At 44.8% G+C, this 14,868-nt stretch overlaps 4 protein-coding genes across 6 annotated transcripts in view; 3 read left to right on the plus strand and 1 right to left on the minus strand.

Annotated features, from left to right (window-relative positions):
• LOC101760867 (chaperone protein dnaJ 16) overlaps positions 1 to 3,668 on the plus strand; it is a 9,499-nt gene extending 5,831 nt beyond the window's left edge. Inside the window, exons 6-12 of one of the 2 annotated variants that reach the window (XM_004953839.4) lie at positions 886 to 936; positions 2,277 to 2,363; positions 2,449 to 2,557; positions 2,634 to 2,782; positions 2,857 to 2,910; positions 2,983 to 3,283; positions 3,371 to 3,668. In XM_004953839.4, coding sequence (XP_004953896.1) covers positions 886 to 936; positions 2,277 to 2,363; positions 2,449 to 2,557; positions 2,634 to 2,782; positions 2,857 to 2,910; positions 2,983 to 3,273 — 741 coding nt within the window. In that variant the 3' untranslated portion in view covers positions 3,274 to 3,283; positions 3,371 to 3,668. The remainder of the gene's footprint in view (positions 1 to 885; positions 937 to 2,276; positions 2,364 to 2,448; positions 2,558 to 2,633; positions 2,783 to 2,856; positions 2,911 to 2,982; positions 3,284 to 3,370) is intronic. The other variant, XM_004953838.4, reaches the window with a different exon arrangement.
• Positions 3,669 to 4,040: 372 nt separating this feature from the next.
• LOC101760193 (peroxidase 31) lies at positions 4,041 to 5,646 on the plus strand. The gene has a single exon (XM_004953837.3). The coding sequence runs from the start codon at positions 4,348 to 4,350 to the stop codon at positions 5,428 to 5,430; it is 1,083 nt and encodes a 360-aa protein (XP_004953894.1). The 5' UTR covers positions 4,041 to 4,347; the 3' UTR covers positions 5,431 to 5,646.
• Positions 5,647 to 8,393: 2,747 nt separating this feature from the next.
• On the plus strand, positions 8,394 to 13,888 carry LOC101759781 (alpha-mannosidase I MNS5). Its single transcript, XM_004953836.4, has 15 exons — positions 8,394 to 8,615; positions 9,520 to 9,562; positions 9,644 to 9,709; positions 9,803 to 9,864; positions 10,014 to 10,113; positions 10,205 to 10,387; positions 11,175 to 11,223; positions 11,316 to 11,495; positions 11,708 to 11,828; positions 11,919 to 12,000; positions 12,082 to 12,167; positions 12,297 to 12,397; positions 12,617 to 12,758; positions 12,878 to 13,028; positions 13,386 to 13,888. The coding sequence occupies exons 1-15, from the start codon at positions 8,470 to 8,472 to the stop codon at positions 13,611 to 13,613; spliced, it is 1,740 nt and encodes a 579-aa protein (XP_004953893.1). The 5' UTR covers positions 8,394 to 8,469; the 3' UTR covers positions 13,614 to 13,888.
• Positions 13,889 to 14,092: 204 nt separating this feature from the next.
• LOC101758831 (nuclear-pore anchor) overlaps positions 14,093 to 14,868 on the minus strand; it is a 24,345-nt gene continuing 23,569 nt past the window's right edge. For both annotated transcript variants that reach the window (XM_004953834.4, XM_004953833.4), the window contains exon 49: positions 14,093 to 14,466. In XM_004953834.4, coding sequence (XP_004953891.1) covers positions 14,416 to 14,466 — 51 coding nt within the window. In that variant the 3' untranslated portion in view covers positions 14,093 to 14,415. The remainder of the gene's footprint in view (positions 14,467 to 14,868) is intronic.

Here is a 14,868-nt window from a genome sequence, read left to right on the forward strand (position 1 = left end):
GGCTGGAAAAAAAAAAAAAGGTATCCCGGGGACCTTCCCCGGGCGGGGAGCAGGCGCCGGCGGCGGGGGAGGGAGAGGCTTCCCCGCCCCGCCGTGCTTGGCCGGCGCGCTCGCCCCGCGGGGCGAGCCGCAAACGGCGGGGGGCGGCGGCGGCGGGCGGCTGCGGGATCCGCCGCCGTCCGCCCCCCCGTTGGGCGGCGGCGGCGGCGGCAGGGCCCCGCCCCGACGGCCCGCCAGAGCCGCGGCCGCAGGGGGCCGGTCGGCGGCCCGCCACCTGCGCCCACGAGGGAAGGAGAGAGGGGAAAGAGGAGAGGGGAGGGGGGAAGGAGTCGCCGGCCATGGCGCCGGCCGGCGGCGGCGGCGTCGGCGGTGACGGCGGCGGCGGCGGCGGCGCCAGTCACAGGTAACCCTAACCCTAACCTAGGCTGATACCATACTATAAGGTAATAGATAGATTATGGGCTAACCCTAGAGGGTAGCTATGTAGATGTCTTACATGGGCCTATTGGGCCCTAATACACATAGTACACCAACACGTCCAACTTCTATAATCTTTTGACCTTGTAACTGTTCTATTACACCACAAATGAGCTGTATTCCTGTTTCTACAGAATTGGCCATGTAACCTGATAGGCATTGTATTCTTTCGATTGTAAATGTAATCTTACAGTTACACAACTAAACTACTTTTTTCTTTACCAAACTAATCTTCCCTGTTGTTTTAGGGAAGCTGTTACTAAACTTCCATTGTTATTAACTTATGATGATCCATAGATGGTTAGCTGATTCTCTTTATGTATTTGTATATTGTGTAGTTGCAGGACATCAATTTTGCTGACACATAAACTTCTCCTAAGGCATTTTATTTTGTTTTCCTATTTTCAGTTGCTGTACTTTGAGCTTGAGGACAATGGTGGATTGAGCCTTGCTTTACAGGTATGGATATTGTAGAGCTTGTCATCTTGTAAGTCCCAAAGGACAAAGGATACTTACCACCTGATAAGCATGCCCTGAAAAACATGTGAAAAACAAATATTTTCTTATCAAGTTGCTATACACCTATACCCTTGATGGTGCAGACAAATAGCTAGAATGCACTATACTGTCATAACTGTAGTGTGCGAATGGCAGTGATGATTTGTTTATCCATATAGATGTGTTTGGCTACTGTTCTTTATAAGAATAGATAGCGTGAAATTGAAGTGAGTTCCCTTGACATGCTTAATGACAGCATGCAGTAAAATTATTTATCGGGAAATTTCTCATCATGAAATGAGTTAATCTTGTTTCCTTTTTCTCAAACCCATGTCGTCAATAACTCAATATTGACTTGGATGACCTGTAGGCTGTAGGAATTCCTTTTGTAGTACCATGGGCCCATGGCAATGCCGAATATGTTCCTTAGCATCATATATGATCCATCTAGAAGCTTTTATGGGTCCAGAGATATTACTGAGGGTCTAAACCTTACACATTTTCATGCGTAGTCTCCCACTCCCCCAGGGGATAAACTCCTATTCCTCAATGGACTTCATATTAAGTATTGTTCTATGATCCATCTAGAAGCTTTTCCATTTAAATTTACCAGAGCACTAAATAGCTGCTACCTACTAGACCTGACACCACTTCGCTACAAATTAAACAGCTAATTAATTTTCTCAAGGAAACTGATTGTGAGTACACTTTGAACTGTTGTGCAATGTTGCCACTAAGAAAGACATAGAAATATCTGGCCCTTGGAGTTCTTACTATTGTGTGAGGATGTAACTCCAACCAGGTACTAGAGCCAGTTCTTTTTGAGAGACAATACAGCTGTCTATGCATGCTTTTCTGACAACGTAATGAGAATGTTAAGTCTTTCATGTATATGCTCCTGTGGAAGTGTGGGTGAGTAAGGAAGTGTAATAATCTACTGCTGTTGGATTAGTCTAGTTGCAGTATTGACTCAAATTCAAATATGTTGTTTAGGGAACCAATCCAAGTAACTCAGTTGAGCCCTCTGGGGTGAAGGAAATCCAGAAAATACACAGTTAGCATCTTGTGGATGCATGTGGGGTATACAAGAGCATAAGACAGATGTATCTTTACAAAGAGCTTCATAGTTATTAACTTTTTTTTGAAGTTATTGCCTTGTTTAAATAAAATACCTGCTTTTTGACAATCTCAGAAGGGGATTTTGTGATTTTTCTATGTTATTGTTTGAGCATGATTCGCACTGGGTATGTCTTTTTATTGTTTGAGCATGATTTCAGCTAACATATATTAACTTAGTGCAGGAAGATAGTGCGAAGACTGGGAAAGTTACTTCTGCGGGGATGTTCTTTCTAGGTTTTCCTGTGTACCGATTTGAACAAAATAATTCGGTGAGTATACAAGTTAGTGCCTTACTGTATGCCTTTCTTTCTGTTTCTTTGTGGGCTCTCTTTCACAAGCTCCTATTACTACTAGGCTGCTGCTGCGAAGGATCCTGACAGCGCATTCTTTAAAAGATTGGATGGCTTCCAACCATGTGAAGTAAATGAACTGAAAGCAGGAACTCATTATTTCGCTGTCTATGGTAAACTATTTTCTGTTGCACTGTATGTACTTATCCATGACTATGTACAATCTATTGAAAATCAATAATCTTTTAGGTGATAATTTCTTCAAAAGTGCGAGTTATACTATAGAGGTTGTATGTGCTGAACCCTTTTCTGCTGAAAAGGAGAGGCTACGAAGTGTGGAGGCAAAGATAATTGCAAAACGATCTGAGCTGTCTAAATTTGAGTCTGAGTATAGGGAGGTATGCCCTCAGCTTTTAAATAGTTTGCTTACTTGTATTAATGCTCAACACACTATAAGAGCTAAAATTGACAGGTTTTGGCAAAGTTCACCGAGATGACCAGTAGATACGCTCAAGAAATGCAAACGGTATGTGTATTCATGAATTGCTGTTTGTGCTTCTCATTGTGGTCTGATCTTTTCTTTTTCTTTGTTTCATAGATTGATGAGCTGCTTAAGGAAAGGAATGCAATTCATGCATCCTATACCAACAACCCGACTCTGCAGCGTAGTTCCAGTAGCAGCAAAGGGAAATCACCATCTAAAGGGTCCAAAAGTGAGGATGATCAAACTGTAAAGAAGGAAAAGAAATCAAAGAGCCAGCCCATGGAGGAATCCAGAAGCGATGACGATGCTACCAAAAATAAGAAGGAAAAGAAACCTAAAGATCGGATTCGAAGGAAGAAGTGGTTCAACATTCATATGAAAGTGGATAAGAGAAGGCCCTGCTGAGAACTGTAATGCATGTATTGCGTAACTGTGTTATTTTGTTCGGAAGATATCACTTGATGCATCGACTTATCTTTTTTTTTTCTGCTGTCCTTCTCAGGAAACATGAAGGAATCTTCATTTGGTCCGTGGAAAGATGCAGCATTGCCTTTTGTTGATCACTCCTGTGATCATACCATTCTGTTTCCTGAAAAGTCAGGAACCTCGCCAGTTTCAGAAATGATGTAAAGAAATGTACCACTTAGTTTTGGGGACTCTTACTGTTAGTTGGATACTGTTCTCTGTCAACCTCAAGCTAGACGGTTGCTGATGAATGTACACGAGGTTTTAGTAGTGTGTGATGTTGTACATTGTGACCAGAATCCAATTCAGATTCATTCGATTTGTTTGATGGTGTCTCAGGTCTGTGTTGGCATTACTGTCCAGCTTGACTATGGACTATCCTGTTTCCTGTACTCCATGGGGCAAGCTGTGCGTCGTGTCTTGATGAAGGAGCAAGGTTTGATGGTTCTTACCGTTTCAAATATTGAATGAAGCATCAATGCAACAAATTACGACTGCACATGCGTTAATTGTGTAGCTTTTTAGAACCGCAATAGAACCTCCAGTTGAGAGAGGTTGAGTATCTCTCTAAAGCGTTTGATACACTCTGAATGACCCGAGTTTTTTCTTTTCTAAAAAATATATGCCTGCAACAAAGTATGAACCTTACATCTGTTGTTTCAGTAACCTGTTTTGTAGGAAAAAATTGCTAAATATACGGAATGGACCTTACATTTGAAGGTTGTCAGTTTGCTAAAAGTAGTAAAGACAAGGACGAGAGACACGCGTTACAAGCAGCACGGCATGCGCGCGCGCACTGTTGTCCTCCATTACCATTGGCAACTCCCCTTCCGTTGTTCCCCCGCGAACCTCTCCCCGCCACTCCCTCCGCTCCGTTCGCTCTCCTCCATGGCCTCCAAGAACGGCTGCTCCTCCAACCCCTCCCCTCCCCTCCCATTTCTTGAACCCAATACACCCTCGCCTCCACGTTAGGAGGGAACCCATCAGCCAAAGAGCCATACCATACCCACAGCGATGTACCAGCACGAGATACCAGCCATGCGCCTCTCCCTCCTCCTCCTCGTGGCCGCCGCCCTCTCCGGCCACGCGGCGGCGCAGGTGGTGCCGCCACCAGTCGTGGGCGGCCAGCAGGTGCCAGCGCCGGTGGTGGGCGGCCCGCTGTCGCCGGAGTTCTACAGCCAGTCGTGCCCGCGCGCGGAGCGGATCATCGCGGAGGTGATGCAGTCGAAGCAGATGGCGAGCCCGACGACGGCGGCGGGCGTGCTCCGCGTCTTCTTCCACGACTGCTTCGTGAGCGGGTGCGACGCGTCGGTGCTCATCGCGTCGACCCAGTTCGACAAGTCGGAGCACGACGCCGAGATCAACCACTCCCTCCCCGGGGACGCCTTCGACGCCGTGGTCCGCGCCAAGCTGGCCCTGGAGCTCGAGTGCCCCGGCGTCGTCTCCTGCGCCGACATCCTCGCGCTGGCGTCGCGCGTGCTCGTCACCATGACCGGCGGGCCCCGGTACCCCATCGCCCTGGGCCGCAAGGACTCGCTGTCGTCGTCGCCCACGGCGCCCGAAGTCGAGCTCCCGCACTCCAACTACACCGTCGATCGCCTGATCCAGCTCTTCGGCGCCAAGGGGTTCACGGTGCAGGAGCTCGTGGCGCTCTCCGGCGCCCACACGCTGGGCTTCTCCCACTGCAAGGAGTTCGCCGACAGGCTCTACAACTTCCGGGACAAGGGCGGCAAGCCGGAGGCCTTCGACCCGAGCATGAACCCATCCCTGGCCAAGGGGCTCCAGGCCGTGTGCAAGGACTACCTCAAGGACCCCACCATCGCGGCGTTCAACGACATCATTACGCCCGGCAAGTTCGACAACATGTACTTCGTCAACCTCGAGCGCGGCCTCGGCCTGCTCAGCACCGACGAGGAGCTCTTCACGGACCCGCGCACCAGGCCGCTCGTGCAGCTCTACGCCGCCAACTCCACCGTATTCTTCGACGACTTCGGCCGCGCCATGGAGAAGCTCAGCCTCTTCGGTGTCAAGACCGGCGCCGACGGCGAGGTCAGGCGGCGCTGCGACGCCTACAACCACGGGCCCATGCCCAAGTGATGCGCTGTCGGCCGATCGATCGACGACGGCCGGTCGACCTGTGCGACACGACGACCATGCGTTGCGCGAGGACTCCGCGCCTTCTGCAGGGGTCACGATGGTGTTACGATTAATTTGCGCGGAAATGTGTTGTGTTTCCTGCTCAAGTAATTTAATCCCTTGAACAAAATGACTCTGAAGTGTTGCTAGTATGAATTTCTTGCTTCCTTCCTTTAATTATCTTGCCAACTTATATATTAATCATGTTATGTATTACCTCCAGTCAACTAAATACATATGATTAGATAAGAAAATAAATCTTTGTTTGTTTTATTTGTCTAACATTCTTCCTGTTCTCAAATATATATGGCATCATTATTTGAAAATGGTGGGACTATTTTTGCAACTGAAGGTAATTTGCAAAAAGAACGTTTTCTGTTGTACTTTTTCCGTCCAAAAAACGGTTAGTTTAGCCTTGTCCTACAAAAAGTATCTATATAACTTTCAAACAATCTAACAAAGCCACTCATAATATCTTCTGGACCAATTAACGAATCGATCATTTGCTTCCACCATCGATGCCTGAGCCAGACTTGCTAAATAAGAAAGGTTAATAGATCCGACAATTACTGCAAGTCTGCATGCATAATTAATTCTACTTGGTAATCCATCCGATTAAGAAGAGTTATTATGGCTATTTTAGCCCCTTGCTCCCAAACAGGATGGTTAAAACAGGGGTGCTAAACTTTAGCCCTCCTCCCCCAAATCCTTTAGCTCCTCCAAGGGGTGCTAAAACGGACTAAAGGGGCTAAAAGTGGTCCCCTGTCCAAAATTCCTGCCCTTGCCCCTCCCGCACCCCCCTCTCCTCCGCGTCTCCCGTTACCCCACGCCCTCCGCCGGTCTCCTGCACGCTCCACCTGAAGCGACCCTCCGGCCGGCCGCAGGGGAAGCTTGACGCCCGCGTCGCCGTCGGCAAGGCCCCGCCCCCGCGGTACTAGTGCCGCCAGATGCTCATCGCCGCCGTCTTGCGCATCGGGCTTGATGGCTGGTGGGTCGCGCTGGGGAGTCCGACCACCGCACGGACCGCTCGCCGGGGTCCCGCTTGCTGCGGCACCCGATCTATCGATTGACAAGCAGTAGGAGTCCGGATACGCTGCTCGAATTGAGGAGTTGCCGCCCCAAATCAATGCTGCATCGCATGGGTTGACGCGCCGTTGCCTCGAATCGATGAGCTGCCTCCTCCATACGACGTCGACCCCTACGAATCAACAACGAGTTGGGGCCTGAGGAGTCCGGCGGAAGGAGAGGTGCTGTAGTTGGGGGAAAGCTAAGTTGCTAGCTTGCGGACGAGGAGGAAATACGGCAGGTGTCGATAGAAGCCTGTAAATCAAGTGGATCCCTGAGGCGGCGAAGGGTACGGCAGTGTGGAGCTCTTCGATGGCGAATGGGGTGCTGCCGTCGAACGGGGATGCAGGAAGAAGTTGAGAAGGAAGAAGTAGAGGAGGGGTAAAGGAGAGATGAGAAAGTAGGGGTAAATGGATCTTTTGTCAACACAAGTACTAAAGTTTAGTCTCCTACTCAAACACGTCAAAAGACTAACTGGCCTAAAATTTTCTAATGAACGGTCTTCCTAGCACGGCCACGGGGAAAGGGCCACGGCAGCAAGTCAGCGCGCTTCTGATTGGCTAGTTCCGTGGGCGTGCACGTCACAGGTGATCTGAAGCCGGCACATCGTTAAGTGCACATCCCCTTGTGTACACAGGTTCTCGCACCGTGTTTTTTTGGCACGGCAGCTTATACATACTATATCCAAACAATATGTGCGATTCTTGTTGTAGATAAGTGATATTTATTGCTTGAAAGCACTAGCTCGTTGATTAAGTTTATTTAAAACTCACCCACCTGATTTTAAGTTTAGGCTAAATATTAGAAGAACTAAACTAAAAATTTGTATGAAGCATAGACCTGAACAAACTTAGTTCGTCTGACAGTCCAATCAAAACCCACCGAGCTAAAAGTCCGGTCCACGATCTTTGTAGTGCTAGGTGTAGTGGATGTTTTGCTGGCCCGAAAAGTCCAAGCGGGCCGTGCCCAACTCGATTACTATTTCAATTTATTTTTCAACTAATAAATTTGGGCGAGCTAGATTGTTCGGAAAAAGTTAAAATGTCAACATGGAAGCTATTCATGGGTGAGTTTGATCGCGTATCTTTAGACCAAACCATTCTAGCTTGGACCCGCCCGCACTTTGATCAGGTCTAATGAAGCATACTTTCTCTCCTTAGCAATTAAGTACATAGTTTTACTTTTTTATTTCTTTATCTGTGAGAAGTAAAATAAGATCAGATTTATGAAGTAGTGCTAGAATCACTAGAGGGGATATGTTACAACAATTTGTAACATATATTAAAAAGATGCGTAGAAGAACTTACATATCGAAGATAAATTTGTGTAGAAGAGAACAATAATAATAGAGATAAAGAAAGAAACAAATAAGTTATATATAACTATGGACTTAGCTTGGGTGTAGAAGAGCCCTTTTACCGCTTGTCGACCAATACATGCCTTTGCATCCTCCTTCGACCGTCTTCTATTCTAATTCCACCACCACATATAAGTTTGGTCACACGTGTATTAACTAACAAGTGAATACGTGCCATATACCTACAAATATATTTATAAGCTGATGTGCGCACAATTTTTAAGAGCACCTAAAAAAAGTATCGATGGCACGAACTATGCATAGCTTGATAAGGTTTTTTTATGGTAGAACATGGTCACTCGGAATTCGTCTCGACTCAGCACAAATGCTCATATTTTCTAGATTTAATCCAGGATTGAATCAGTGTTATTCTTTTAGTGGTATAAGAAAGCGCAGGTAAGATGGTATTATAGGTACAATGTCGGGGGTCCCTAACAAAATTCCCTACGCATCAACCAATCCACGCTCGACCGGACCCCGTCTGAAGTGAGCCCGATCCACGGCTCCACCAGCCCAGCCGGCCAGCCCCTCGTGCTGTCGTGCATCATCCCGCCCCACCACACTGCGGGGAAGCCTCCATGCGATCCCCTGAGCCGTGCCTCCCGGCGCCGGCGCGGCTCGCCGTGGTTGCGCTCCTCCTTGCGGCTCTCATCGGGGGCGCCGTCGGGGTCGATGGGTACGGGCGCGCGAGGAGGCTGCACATGAAGAACAAGGTCCTGGAGATGTGAGTATTCAGCTGCCGTGTGCTTCCTCCCTTCCGTCTTCTCTGTTTACAATCTTTCACCTTTCGGATTTTCTCGTGGGCGGTGGTATCGTAGTGTCTGCGTGGGAGACGGGAAACAAGAAGCCTACCTCTCTAATTCTGTCTCGTCGCGTAATTTCGCGAGCTCTGAAGCCGTAACAATGCCAAATTTATTCGATTTGTTGGGACAAATGCCCACATTTTGAGCTCAGTGTCTCTGGTGTAGGCACCAACTCTGCTGTTGTGGGGGTGCTACATCGAGAGTTTATTTTCTTTCGACAAGAGCCGAGAATTAAGGATTGGGGTAATAAACTTGGCAACAGAGTGTCTGTGCCCAAGTGGTTGGTAAAATCTGACAGCTCTTTGAGCTGGCCTCTTGGTTTACTGTTGTTAACCTTTTTTCCCCTCGATTACTAGTTTCTTATGAAATAAATTAGACTTTAAGGTTCTTCCAGATTGATGTTATCAAAGTATCAAGAGTATTAAAAAATTGTCATGTTGACATCTCCAATTTTATGCTTCCAAGGGAGAGCACTGTTGCATACCTTCTCGCAAAATATATCTCCTTGTATCATCGATGCTATTCACAGTGATATGTGTGAGGCTGGTCAATATAGTGTCGTAAATCAAGATCTCTAGGGCGTCACATGTGCCTGATAAAAGAGTTCATATCCTCTCTTTTTTACGAGGAATTTCAACATATCCTAGCCACACTAAAGCTGATAACCCACATGTGAGGATACACCACAGAGGTGTGTGACAGGGTGGCCAGTCGCTAACAAGTATTTAGGAAGCTTGACATCTTGCATGTCTTAGCTTCATTGCCATATGGCATGTTGAAATATGTGCTGGTACTGGACTACTGATATATTTCCTTTCGTTTCAGGTTTTACCATGCTTATGACAACTACATGACTTATGCATTCCCTGTATGTTTATCAGCCATCTTACTTTTGTTCAATTGCTCATTGGATCATACAAGCTGATGTTCTTTCTTGATACCTTTTCAGCATGATGAATTGAAGCCTCTTACTAAAAGTTTCACGGACTCACTAAGTGAGCTTGGCAACCTAAATGTATTAAAGTATTGACAACTTTATGGGTTTCAATTCATATTATAAAAGCTTAAGATACGAAACTTCATGGCACCTCTTCATTCTTTCTTGTAGCTTGAGCACTTGCCACAGGATTATAATGGATCAGCATTGACACTGGTCGAGTCTTTATCGAGGTACACTTCATGAAGTTGTAATGTTTCTTGGTACTTTTAACTTTATACTGTCTTGTGTTGTTCAAACAGTGAACTGCTGTATTGTTTCTTCCAAAGATACTTTTATCTGTAAGATTGATACGTAATACCTTTCTGTTTCGCTCATGCAGTCTTGTTGTCTTAGGTAACATCACAGAGTTTGAAAGAGGAATTCTCTGGCTTTCAGAAAACCTGACATTTGATGTTGATGCTCGGATTAATCTTTTTGAGGTAATGCTATTTGATTATTACCATTGTTACCATATACAAGATTTCGGGACTAAAAGCAGCACTACGCATTGTTTTTCTTTATCTTATGCAGTGTAACATAAGACTTCTTGGCGGGCTTATTTCTGCTCATCTTCTTGCAAAAGACTACAGCAGCCAGCTCAAAGATGAACCATATCAGGATCAATTACTACATCTTGCTGAAAGTTTAGGCAATCGTTTTCTACCAGCATTTGAGACTCCTACTGGATTGCCATATGCATGGATTAATCTTAAGGTTCATATACGAAACTTTGGCTTTTCTCAGAATTCAAAAAAGATTGTTGTGTGCATGGATCAGTTGTTAGGTTCCTATACAATCAGTGCAAAATAAGACAAGCTTTGAAATCAGATGGCCACTTGAATAACATCATTTATTGTGTGTAAAAGTCTGTACAATCAACAGATCAAACCGAAAAGGAACTTCTGCAAAGGGTAACTACATTTGTCTGAAAGGAGACTAGCAAACCTGCTCTAGAGTCTAGAGCCAGCCAATGTGTGAGTTCTTTTAGTGGTCTTGGGTCAAGCCTTTGACAAGTTAGAGAGAATTTTCCGTAAGATGTAAAAGGGTGTGTGTGTGTGGGGGGGGGGGGGGGGGGAGATGTACGGGGTTTCTAAACCCACTCGTTAATTCTTCTTAATATAATGATACACAGTTCTCCTGCGTGCTCGAGAAAAAAAAAGACTAGTGAACCTGGAGTTTTTCCTCCAAAAGGGCTTGTGTCAAGACAAGTGTGGTCACTAGGCACAATGTTGACATGTAACAATGTTTTCTTTAGGTCAACTGGGACATTGAATGCTAACAGCTAAAGGATGGAGGACATATGTGGCAAATTATAAGCATGCCATGTGGAAAATGGAGAACTGTTGACTAATTACTATGTTTGAAGAACCATGTTTGATGCTGCTACTAACAAAACTCATAATTCACACATATTACAAATCTGCTACTCATCATTTGGCATTGCTGTTGAGCTTATGTTTTGTCAAAATATTTCTATTGATGATACAACTCCCTTTTCCAGTATGGAGTAATGGAGAATGAGACAACTGAAACAAGCACATCAGGGTGTGGTGGGTGGCAGGAACTTATGTTTATTATTCCTGGGTAAATGCATCATCAATTGTATAATATGTGTGTTGTTTACTAATCTGCGCTCTTACAGGTTCCCTTATACTTGAAATGGGTGTATTGTCACGTTTGACTGGCGATTCTCGATATGAAGCTGCAGCTCTTCGTGCTCTCCGCAAGCTATGGAGCATGAGAAGCTCACTGAATCTAGTAGGCACAACACTTGATGTTTTAACTGGCAAGTGGATTGAATATTCATCAGGGATTGGTGCTGGTAATGCTATTGATACTTACCCATGTGATTTATTGATTGTATACTTATGTGATTGTAACATTGTGAGAAGATCTATTGTTCTATTGCTTGCCCTGTCACATTTTAGCATCTTCATTTCTAAAACAGAAAATTATGGCCACTTTGTTGTACTTTGCCTAATTGGAAAATATACTTGTTTGAGACATAATAGTGATTTTTAGTAACATTTGCAGGTGTTGATTCATTTTACGAGTATCTTATTAAAGCATATATTCTTTTCGGAAGCGACGAGTACTGGGATATGTTTCATTCAGCTTATCTTGCTGTGCAGAAGTACTTCCGACATGGTCCATGGTGAACCCTGATTCCTCACTCTTCATTCACCCCACTTGTCAGTCTCTGGAGTATGCTTCTGTTGAATAGTAATGATTGTCAATTTGACAGGTATCACGAGGCTGATATGAGGACAGGAGAAGCAACACATTGGCAACTAACTAGCCTTCAGGCCTTCTGGCCTGGTCTTCAGGTTTGCTAAAATCCATGCATTGGATGAGTTATTACCTTACTTCTGGATGCTCTTTTTTTGGCTTACCAATATCATGAACAGACGCTTCTGGGAGACGTTGCTGCTGCAAATCTGTCGCACCGTGAATTTTACAATGTATGGCAAAGGTTTGGTGTGTTACCTGAAAGGTATACTGTTTTCATATAAGTGTTTGTTAATGGAAAACTAAACACACACGTCTAACAAGGCAAAACTATTTCACTTTGTAATAAAATATAATGTAATAGATTCATTGGCGTATGCTTTATGTTTTGTAGATATCTTTTGGACTACGGGGTGTTGCATCCTACAGAGAAGTACTATCCCTTGCGTCCTGAGTTTGCTGAGTCTACATTTTATCTTTATCAAGCTACTAAAGGTGTGCCCGACAGACCTCAAATTGATATATACATTTCATTTGCATACGTTTAGGGGTTTCCTGTCCTCATGGACTCATCATATATACTGTTGGTAAAGTTTTTAAAGTCATTTTTCTGATCATAGAGACATATTTAGTCATTTTTCTGATCACCTACAGAAATATTTAGTTCTACTGCTTTTCCTCTCTGTTCCCTGATTTCTGATACTGTTCTCATAGATCCTTGGTACCTAGAAGTGGGTGAAACTATTATTGGATCACTTAATTACTATACCAAAGTGGATGGAGGTTTCGCTAGTGTCAGAGATGTTTCAACAATGAAACTTGAAGATCACCAGCACAGCTTCTTTCTTTCAGAAACGTAAGCTAACAGTCTTCCTCTTGTTTGTTTGAAGCAATTAGCAGGAAAATACTTCATGCAGTCAGACTCCACATCGATAAACTCAAACTACTGTTAACACGCCAATTAACAACTTGCAGGTGCAAATATCTTTTTCTTCTGTATGATGATTCATTCTTGAGGAATCAAAATTATATATTTACAACAGAGGGACACCCCCTTCCAGTAAGAAGCACATGGCATGCGAAATTTCCAGCAACACATGTTCTCAGCAACTGGACATTTGTTAAGGTACCTTTTCTTCTTTCTGACTTACCTTGTTGGGGGTGTTTGGTTTGAGGAATGGGGTGGTCCATCATCCTCTCACCTGTCAGCATTTTTGTTTGGTTTGGAGAATGGAATGGGCTGATCCATCACTACCTCATCTCTTACAAGCACATGGTTACTTTAATAATGAGGAACAGTTCATCCCACCAAAATTCATGAATGACTTCGTGAGGGACCATTCCAATCTAGATAAAGTGATTCCTCAAACCAAACATCCCTAAGTGGTCCTGTCCAAGTCTTTATCTGCATGAGTACTGGTCTTATGATTAATTGATCTGGGATATAGTGGCATTACATATGACACCAAGAACTTCCCCGCAGGATGAGAACCAACCAATTCGTGTGAGTGCGTTATCATCTCAAGTTTGCCCAGAGACAGTTTTCCGAAAAAGCATTGGCTCCCCATGGGAGAGTGCGTGCCATGTACCAGATGTGTACGCTAGCCACAGATGCAGGACTGATGATGACTGTGGTACAGAAGCAGTAACATGCAAGAAGAGAACCTGCAGCATGGCTGGCTACTGCAGCTTATGGCTCGTGATTTATTAGCATCTTCAGAAAGGGAGGAAGGACTGTTTTTCTTTATAGGAGGATATACTGTTTTGCCATTACGTGAGTATGAAGATATGGTAGGAAGCTTTGAAATATGATGCTAACGGCCTGGGCCTATCATAGTGGGATACCATGATAGCAGCTTTGCTGCGCCTGAATTGTTGTTCAGTTTTGGCTTCTTCGTGCTGTTGAAAGTTAACCTGTACATGCAAGCTAATGAAACTGCCTTGATACAATTCTGAATTGATTGACTGATTTGGTTCGAATACTAATCAACTAACGCTCAAAAGACGTCCTTTACATTTTAGCAATTGGTACTACAGGCTAACGAAACGAAATTTTCGACAAAAAGAACAAAAAGTTAGATGGGAGCAGCAGCCACTGGAAGACTTGGCCATTGAGACCGCCAACTGCCATATTTACCCTGTAACCATTAATGGAATCAGCATGACAACAGTAGTAAGATGCCACAGGAGTACAAAATACTGCAGTCTGTGTTAAAAGTATAAGCTGCTGCAGAACAAAATCTCTTAACCGACGCAATCCACCACAATCGTCTCCGATGCTCTTCAACCCCACCAAACTAAACAAGACCATAGAAGGCAGAGGGATTCAGTTAAGGCACATTTAGTATGGGGCAATCAGGATCAGCCACATAAAAATTCGCAGAACAATCTGCATGCATATATGGTCCGAATATTGGTGCACAAAAAGGCATTTAACTATCAAAATTACAAGGTTATTTCAGTATCCCCGTGGAGGAACGTATCCCTGCTCTCGACAAAGACATCCTACTTTCCTAAGTCTGACGCCCCCCGCGCCCCCTGGATCCTCGGCCAGCAGCATCTTTCTGCAAAAGAATAGCAGCCTCAAAATCAGCTTTAGGGGGCGTTTGGTTCCTTTGCTTATTTTTAAGCAGGTGCGAGGTCCATGGGTGCGTAGGGATTAGGAGTATTAAACGTAGGCTATTTACAAAACCCATTACATAAGTGGAGGCTAAACAGCGAGACGAACCTATTAAACCTAATTAATCCATGCAATAACACCAACCCGGTTAGACATGCCTCTTGCTAAACTTTGAAAGGACGATTCTATAATGAGGATCATGGAAAGGCTGCTCAAGATTGGTTCTTTATCTGGACTCTGTGAACGAACAATACGACTATCCTGTCTTATAGCAGAAGCCGCTCTTTTGTCAACTCGAGATTCCCAGTCTGTCTCCTTGATGATGAATCTAAAACTAGCAGCTAGC

This window comes from Setaria italica, chromosome I (assembly GCF_000263155.2).
Source record: "Setaria italica strain Yugu1 chromosome I, Setaria_italica_v2.0, whole genome shotgun sequence".
Classification (NCBI taxonomy): domain Eukaryota; kingdom Viridiplantae; phylum Streptophyta; class Magnoliopsida; order Poales; family Poaceae; genus Setaria; species Setaria italica.